The 9,709-nt window shown below is 37.0% G+C and overlaps 1 protein-coding gene across 2 annotated transcripts in view; it reads right to left on the bottom strand.

Moving 5' to 3' along the window:
• Nucleotides 1–277: 277 nt before the first annotated feature.
• ildr2 (immunoglobulin-like domain containing receptor 2) overlaps nucleotides 278–9,709 on the bottom strand; it is a 133,584-nt gene continuing 124,152 nt past the window's right edge. For both annotated transcript variants that reach the window (XM_072585333.1, XM_072585334.1), the window contains one exon: nucleotides 278–9,540. In XM_072585333.1, the coding sequence (XP_072441434.1) occupies nucleotides 9,505–9,540 (36 nt within the window). In that variant the 3' untranslated portion in view covers nucleotides 278–9,504. The remainder of the gene's footprint in view (nucleotides 9,541–9,709) is intronic.

Genomic DNA, 9,709 nt, shown 5'->3' with positions numbered 1-9,709 from the left:
CAAACTAATCTCATCTTGCTAAACTGTGGTAGACACTTGAGATGTTGTCTAAATTATAACCTTATTTTAAAACAAATGTCCCGCTATAAATAGGTTGCGCAGTTTGACTGGGTATCAAATTAACATTTTCTAATGGTGATATTTTAATGGTTTCTGAATACAGTGTTGCAGCTTTATGTCCATGAAATAGCACAGCTTATTGAAAGGTTAAAAATCATGATTTTTAAAAAAATGATCAAACACATTGCATTTCAGGCATAGTTTTATGATAGCCAGATTTTCTGTGAAATTAGCAGTAATTTTATCAACACAGTTTAATAAATCCCCTGTTTATACTATAGCAGCAGGCTACTTACTGTCTTCAGGCAGAGATTATGATAGAATTAAACTCTCTTAGTTCTGGAAAGAAAAGTAACAGTTTAATTTTAAAGCCAAAGGTATAAGAACAACAATAATCTGAAATGTGACAGGTGTAATTTTTACCCAATCCTTATAGCTGTAAGATTTTAAAGAAATTTAATAATAAAATTCATTTAAAACCATTCAAAATACAATTATTACACAAATCTGAAATAACTTGTAGACTATAGATGCTCTTAAAATTGTTTCCTCTGTTTAGAAGTCTTAATTACAGGTAAGAAGTACACAACTAATACTGTACTCAGACTTTCATTTTCAAATTCTGAGAGATAAGTCACTTGCCAATCTTTGACAATGTTAAGATAATTTACAGAGGAACCTTGATTATCCGGCAAAATCGCAAGGTCCCAATGCTTGGCTAAACTATGTTATCCAACATTTGATTGTCTGGAATTCAATTAACCAAACAAAATACTCCCTGCCCGTGTCCTTTGGATAATCGAGGTTCCTCTGTACTATGTTCTGCCTCAGTGAAGATCACTTTCCTTTTTAAAAGTTAATAATTAGAGACAGACTCCAGCAGCAGTGTCCAAAATAACCATCTTTAACTTTGAACAAGATTAATTATATACATTTTTTATGTTGCTTGAATCAATAAACAAATGACACTATTTCTTATGGCATGTTCTTCTACAGTACATCCAACCTGCTACACATTACGTGAATTAATACTGAACGCAAGTACAATATGCACCATAATAAGAATTCCTGCTTTGAGATAAGTCAGTGATAGGTTCAGCTTTTAAAAGGCACCACAACAACTTTGCAGAGGAATTAATCAATCCCCGTTGGAAGGTTTTTATTGGGTTTAATGTAATATTTTCTTACACCAGCATAAACTTGTTTTTGTTTATCACAATTGTGGTAATTCTGTGTTACTTAGTATATCACCTTAATCTAAGACTGTGCCAATGCCTACAGATTGAATTGTGATACGTTTTTGGGAGCATGTCTAAAATTAAGAACAGTTCTCCAAGATGGTTTATGATTTAATTTGGTGATATGGGGGAAGCTGAGAAAATAAATGATCCTTTTAAAGTAATACAATGTTCTTACTCACTCCCTTTGAATTAGCCCTGAAAATGTCAACTTTGGTCACTATTATTGTCAAATATAGATTTTCTTTCAATTTCCTCCACTATTTTCTTCCTTTATCACATATACTAGCTGTTTTCTCATCGACCTTAATATTGTCATATTCACATATAAGCTTTGGCAATGTCAGAAGGTCGTTTAGTCACATGGAACATCACAACTGCGGTCAGTTGGATATTAGTGCTTCAGCAGAAGGTCATTGAGTAGCAATTGTGAACAGGAAACCTTGGCCAATTTACCCCTTTCCCCTGACTGCTGAGGATACTTGTAGTATCATTGCCCTCAACACAACTAAGAAGGCTTGGCTCAAGAATGAATCTGAGGCTTTCTCACTGTATAGTTTACTACTCAATGGAAAGACTCAGTGAGGCATTGGAAAAGGTAGCTCCAGAATAATGCTGCGAACATCTAGCTCATTATTCATAGTCATTGATTCATACAACAGAGAACCAGACCCTTCAATCCAACTTGTTCGTGCTGACCAAAAATCACAATCTGACAATCCTATTTGCTTGCATTTGGCCCATACCCTCTAAAACCTTCATGTTCATATACCTATCCAGATGTTTATTAAACGTTGTAATTGTACTCGCCTTCAACACTTCCTCCTTCAGCTCCTTCCATACGTGCACCACCCTCGTCAAGGAAATGTTATCCCTCAGTAGGTCTTAAATATAGTTTTTCATTTAAAGAATTAAAATTTTAACTATAGAAAATGGGATACCTGGTTTTGAGCAACTAGTTAAAGCAACTGAAGTAATGGAATTCAAAGAAGCTTGAAGTTTATAACATTTAAAATGTTAGGGACATGTTGACTTGGGAAATGTGAAATCACAATCAGAAGGTGTACCTACTTAGTTAGATTGCTGTATGAGAGCCAACATGAATTTGATGGGCAAATAGCCTCTCTCTGTGTTGGAGTGATTGCCGATTTTTTACTTTCGTTATATGATAAATAATACAACAATCCTGAATTGAGATAAAGGATCTTATTCATTGGTTTTGTTTGTTTCCAACACTGGAACCAGATAGGTGGCTGAAATCATTTGACAATACTTAGTCATATGTTCCAGATGCAAAATAGCTAAAGACTCATCAGCCTGCCATGACATTGTACATGCGAAGTAAAAAAAACAGGTACAGTATTTAGGTTAAAGAATACCAAAGTTTGGGGGTAACTCTGCTCAGATATAAAGAATGAGGTTGCAAGAATGGTGAGGGGAAGAGGGAAACTAGCTGAGATGTTGTTCAGTGGATCAGGTTAACGTGCAATTCAGTAAGAGATAATGGGAAGAATAAGCCTTGCTGAATTAAAATGCTATTGGCGGAGGCTAAGATAAAGTATTGTAACAATTCTTAAAATTAAAAAGATCTTAAAAGATGCATTAAAGGACATTCAAGAATTCTTGGTGGAGAGTGAAAGTAGATATTGTAAATGAAGGATTGGGCCTGATACTCAATAAGAGGCTGTGGGAGAATCAGAGTATTTCAAAGTGATGGATATAGTGTTCTACACAGTGGGTGAGAGAATTACAATAATGCTGCTCAGTAATTGGGGAATTGGAGAAGGGATGCAAATACTAGGGAAATAAAAGGCCACGGAGAGCTGACTTATTCCCCCCTTGCTGGCAGGGTTGCTGTCTGCAGGGGCACTTAAAATCCAGCAGGTGCTCTTCCTGTTGTCTATACATCTACGACTCTATGCACTTGTTTAAAATTTACAGGAGGTGGGGGTAGGTATTGGACAGTACACCACTCTGGGTTTATTGAATTCTTTAAATTGCTAAGTCTTGGCTCATTTCACCTTACAGTGTATTAACCATGGTGAGTTGAGGTCCAAATCATGTTGGAAGCCTGGTGTCAGGAAAGATATTTGGGAGACGGGGTGGTGAAGGTAGTTTGCTTTTGAAGGTCACTCAGGTGCACTTTCTTAGAAGCAACTCCATGACCATCCCCAACCTCCAACCCCACCATTAGTCTTCTGCCTATTTAACCTCTCCTCTTGTTGTCTTGAATTGGGGTCACCCAACACTCACATTCAGCCGCTCATCCTGACTCATCCCTCACTATCACCCCTAAACTTGGACTTATCGGTCAGTTCTGGCTTTTCCACATTGGTTATTGTCTTCTGGGACTACATGACTGCCACCCAATTGGACTGGAGGCTCTCTTATGCAGGATTTCCTCATAAAGGGTGAAAAGCTTGCTTTGAAGTCATGTGATTGCTGTGTGTCAACTGTCAGGATCATGAGTGGGTCCTTTCAGACACGGTCAGAGGGTGAGGTAACACAGCAACCATGGCACCCTGTAAACTTGTGCCTAAAGTGTGTGTAGGTCCTTCATAAATGCTGGGCAGCAGATGTCTGCTTAGACAGGTGTTCATGGAAGGCAAGTGACAATGGACAAGTAATGCTGTTTCACTTAGTGTGGAAAGAGATGGCTGGAAGGGCAATTTTCAAGCAGACCACAGAATCTACCAGCATATAGAGACAATTTTGTTTTGTTGTCTGGACCTAATGGAATGACAGTAAGGTCATGTGAACAGTAGGTAGGCTGGCAGTTTTATATGTGAGGACCTTAAAGGCAATGACTGTTTGGTTATTGATTAATGAGAAAGGCGTTTTAGTCAGTGACCATTTGCAGAGACCAGATGTGGCACACTTCTGAAAAGGTGCTCAGAACAGGCAAAGTGGGCAAAATTCAGGAGAACTGCAAGATGCCATGGAAAGCTTTTTTTTAATGAATTAATTTAATGTCTTAATGTTCAAAATGTACCTTTTCTCATTCCTACCAACATGACTGATGTTGGAAAAACAGTGGCTTAAAGAAAAAAGACTGTTTTGTAGTGCAATTCTATGATCAGACCAGATCAGAAATTACACTGAAACTGAACCAGGTTGTTTGGTGTTAACTTCCAATATGCAGCACAGGAGCAATTCCTTTATCCACAAACATTCATTGAGGAATGCTTTCACAGTATCAAATATGTTTATAATAAGTGTATATAAATGTTGACACTTTTATGATGGGTTTTCTTAATGAAATAGTATAACATGTGACTTTAATACATTTTGAAGGAGAACGTTATACCCATTCAGAATTTTCAATTCTGTTTCATGCAGTTTTGAAATCATTTTGGAGATCATGCTGGCAGCAAGCAAAATATTAAATAAGGCCCATTGTGTTGCGTTTGACCAACTAGTAGGTTATTCCATACAGACCACATAGGCAGAAATAGTTTCCTTCCAATGCAGTACTGAGATACAGGCAGCCCTCTATTTTCCTAGTTACCGGGTCAACCAAATCAATCAAAATACTACTATTTTGCTTTTCTACCACCTACTTTTTTTCTTCCAAAACAACAATAATAAAATGAACATTGTAAAACTTTGGCTGCCAGTATCATACAGTAGGTACAATCATAAGAGGTATTCAGAGAGAAATACATAAAATGTTGCAAATGCAAATAATCTTATTTTCTTATCAGTGTACATCATCAAAGAGGAAATCTGGAAGAGGTTCGATAGGACAGTCAGCCAACCTCTCCTAAAGCAATAATGATATTCTCTTACTAGCATTCAGAAAGTAATGAAAATTAGATACAATAGTTAGTAAAATATTAAATACCTGACTAATTATCAAGTACCTGACAGTGCTTTAAATCTACTACAACTGTCAGATGGATAAAGTGAGTCACCAGACATAACAACACTATTCTCAGATAATAACCACAGGAAATTACAGCCATTTTTTTACATCACCAATGACAGAAGGTGGAATTAATACTAGACAGGCACTCTAATAGACCCATCCTTCAATGTGTTAATTATATATATATGGCCTCTCCCAAGAAGTTACATGGTTCTTGGGTGAGGTGGGAGTCTTTATATTGTAATGCACAAGGCATTGCAGTTGTGTGGGACAAACTGGGCAGACCAGTGGGTCTTCTCCTGTCCATTGATTGCAAATGTTCTATTCTTGTTGTGAGAAAGATTGGCGTATATGAACATGTAAGAGATAGATCTGATAGTTCGTATTGCTGATTTGTTTTTTTTTTGCTTCTCTAAGATTGTCATTGGAATTAGCCCCGTTTTGTAGTGGAGTGTGATTATCCTACTTCCAACTGCTCCATTTTAATCAAGCTATCCAACACTAATTACTAGAAAGAGAATACTAGACTCCAAATAAATACCATAGCTAATTTATTCATTTTATAAAGCACTAGTCCACCTTTTACTCCTAAAATTTAACCCAGGTTACTTTTATATCAAATTACCAACCAGATTTTAGGTAGAAATTTTATTGACATATTGTAAATTGGGCATTTTAGATTTTATAAATCGGAGATCGCAAAAATTTAGTTTGTAATGTAATCAGACAGCAGCTATTAAATATGATTGATTGAAAACGTTGTTAACATGTAAACGTTCTTGCACGTAGCTTAGAACAATAGGTTACTTCTGTTGGTATCATATTCAGATTAAAACAAAAAAAACCTTTGTGGCTTTGGGTGCATTGTGTCTGAATGGCTTGAAACATTTTACTCTACTTCACTGTGTTCTGAATCTCACCTAAGTGAAGGGATGTAAATTTTACATGGGAATCTGATTGGCGATGCAGCAAATAAGTTACAAAATCTGCCAGTTGACTGCAAAACAAGGCAGGCCCTGGAGGGACATGTATGGGAGTGTGAGTGATGAGGAACACTGGAAAAACAATTAGCATACAAATGACTAATCCAAATCAAATGAGGATCTACTATTTAGAGAAAATATCTGATATCACATTTGTCCTGTGTGAAACGAGATATCAGATTTGATAAAATGTAATATTTGCATTAAATAAAATTTGGTTTAATTAAGATTTTATCAGGCAGCTTCAAGTAATATGTTCAACCCTTAGACATTCATCCTCACCACCAGACTGCTCCTTTACTGTTTCTCTTGAACAGATCGAAGGCAAGAGATGTGTGGAGAATAAGTTAATGGGGCATTTTACTTATTCACAAAATACACAAATTATAAATGAATCGTTTGTGATGTTGGATTTCCACATATAGTGGGTCTAATTAGGAACATCTGTAGTTCCAATAAGCCTAACCTTAAGCCAATCGAATTAGGAAAGATTCACAATATTTTGAGATAGACAGCAGACAAATTCATTAAAATCCAAAGAAACTTAATATTTTGTAACCATTTATAGTAATGAATTCCATGAATGAATACTATCTTAAAATCAATTATTATAATGATTTTATATTTTAATGGAAGTAATTGAAAGATTTAAGATCATCTGTGATAAAAGAAAAGCTGTGAGGTTAGAAGAAACCAGTTTGAAGTTTGCTGTAGAGAGGGAAGGGGAAGTGAAATCTTATCAAACAAGCATCAAATTCACTGAGCTTAAAGTAATGACCAAAGACACTGATGGAGTCCAAGCCAGAAACATAGGAGGTAGTTATAGGTCAGTGGAAGGGAACTGGGTGGTCACATTGTCAGCATACAAGAGGAAATAAGTCCATTTGCCTGGATAATGTCACCCAAGACAAAAGATACATGGTGAAGATTGGATGAAAAAAGGGGAGCCCAAGGATTGTATATGCCAGGGATGGTGATGGAGGAGAGTCGGAGCGGTTGCTGCCATAAATGTATCATCTTATTCATCTGACAAAGGAGCAGTGCTCTGAAAGCTTGTGATTTCAAATAAACCTGTTTGACCATAAACTTGTGTGACTTTTTTTATTTATTCATTCATGGGATGATGGCGTTGCTGACTAGGCCAGCATTTATTGCCCGGAGGGCAACTATATTACTGTGGGTCTGGAGTTGCATCTACACCAGACCAGGTAAAGATGTCAGTTTTATTTCCTAAAGAACATTAGTGAACCAGATGGGTTTTTCTGACAATCAAAGGTTTCATGGTCATCAGTGGAATTCAAACTCCATCATCTGCTGTAGCGGGATTCAGACCTGGTTTCCTAGAACATTACCTGGGTCTCTGGGTGAACAGTCCAGCAAAACTACCACCAGGTAATTTGCCTACCCATATAGACTTCTGACTACATCAAAAGAAACCAGAGTGCAGTAACCTGTAGGAGGACTTCAGAGGAGAAAAACTGGGATCAGATGAAGCATAGATAAGAAGGATCAAGAAATTTGATGAGTAACACAGTTATGCCATAAATGTGTCTTTTGAGGTTTTGATGAATAAGATCTTTGCACATTGATCAGACAGTAGTGTGTGTTAAGGAACTGAGAGAAGGTATCTACAGTTTTATGGGGATGGCAAGGTTTTGGGGGAGTATTGAGAGAAAGTGAAAAGTTAGGTTAAGGTAATAATGGATAACAGAATTGAAAGCTGGAAGTTTGGAATGTGCGATTGAGGATCAGTGGCTGCTAAACGAACACCCTCAATTTTGGATGCAAGCAAGGGGATATTGTGAGAGTAAGGGATATTAACGTTTACAGATGAAGTTGTGGTTGAGAAGTTGTTTTTATTCACCGAGGAAGTTTTGGGAAGAACATAACAATAATGTAGTTGGAGGTGGTCCAGACATGGGCCGTGTTGGATAAAGAGGCTAATGGTTTTTAATCTCTTGGAGGCAGCAGAGAGATATTTATATTGGATAACTGTGGGCATGTGAGATTGTATGTGCAGTTTAGCATTTGGAACATCAAAGCAAGAAAGGTGAGAAAGCCACTGAGAAGGTGAATTGTGATATTAACAATATTGTAAGTGGCAACAGAATTGGAGAATTGTAGTGTCCAGGATTGTAAAATTGCACTTGAACGATGTTGAAACTTTTTAAGCATTGATTCATAAAATTCAATAGATGAAAATTTATTGTCAGTGGTTAATTCTCAGGATAAATTAAGAAACTGGGGCTCTTTTCATTAGAAGAAAGAAAATCAAGGTGATGTCAGATTAGATCCCATACAGTGTGGAAACAGGCGCTTCAGCTCAACCAGTCCACAACGACCCACCGATGAGTAACCCGCCAAGACCCTTTTCCCTCTGACTAATGCACCTCACACAATGGGCAATTTAGCATGGCCAATTCACCTGGACTGAACATCTTTGGACTATGGAAGGAAACCAGAGCACCCAGAGGAAACCCATGCAGACACTGGGAGAATGTACAAACTCCACACAGACAGTCGCCCAAGGCTGGAATCGAATCTGGGATCCTGACGCAGCAGTGCTAACCACTGAGCCACCATGCCACCCTCAAAGAGTGGAAGGAAGGATTGCACTGGAGATGGAATTTAAACAGAAATGTTCAAGTTGAGGGGAGTTAATAAAGTAAACAGAACATACTGTTCAGTAAATGAGCAGGGCATAAATTTAATTTTATCACCAATAAAACTAGGAGTTAAGGGAATTATTTGTATGGGGTGGTTAAGATGTGGGATTCTACAGCAGATATTGTTGCAAAACTGGTTCCATTGTGGTGTTTAAAGGGATGATGCATAAATATTTGAAACAAGAAAATAGTTCAAAGAACTTGGGAAGATAACTATGTAAATTGTTCCTTCAGAGGAAAAGCATGGATGATGATTACCTGCATAACTTTTTTTTTCTGTACTACAAAACTCCATGATTCTATGGTTTATAATGACAGCTAGTGCCTGGACCAAATGGGTAAGGTAATGTTCACACTCCGCTGTATTGAATTGGTAAACCAACACAAAAAGATTGTTCCTAAGGTCTAGAATGTCATCAACCATCACATAAATTATGGTAGGTACTAAAGCCACCATATTAATACTGTACATGTAAACCAATCTGACAAATCTCCCAGAGACTCATAATACTTCAAAATATGGAACTGTTGTAATCAGTTCCGAGTGTTTTGCAATCCATTTTATCAAGTGTTGTAGAGTTCCCATGTAGAACAGATGTTGTCCCCAACATTCCGAAATCCTTGGCATTTCTCATTTGTCAAGCAGTACCATCTTGGAAACAGAATCTTCCCTTAATTCTTTTTTAGTTTCACACCACAAGAGCATCTCTGGCTGGGAAATGATTCTGGGGAAAGATGTTCAAAGATATATGTGATGGGGCAAATTTGATGCTGAATATTTTAAATATCATTGATTTAATATTTCTTATTCAAAATGAGTAAAACTTTCAGTCGACATATTACATAACCATCGGTCAAATTAATAGAAACAGTTTTTTTATTGTAGAATCAAAT

Source organism: Chiloscyllium punctatum, chromosome 15 (genome assembly GCF_047496795.1).
Source record: "Chiloscyllium punctatum isolate Juve2018m chromosome 15, sChiPun1.3, whole genome shotgun sequence".
NCBI lineage: Eukaryota > Metazoa > Chordata > Chondrichthyes > Orectolobiformes > Hemiscylliidae > Chiloscyllium > Chiloscyllium punctatum.
Note: the sequence above shows the minus strand (reverse complement) of the source record. Positions and strands in the feature narration are given on the sequence as shown.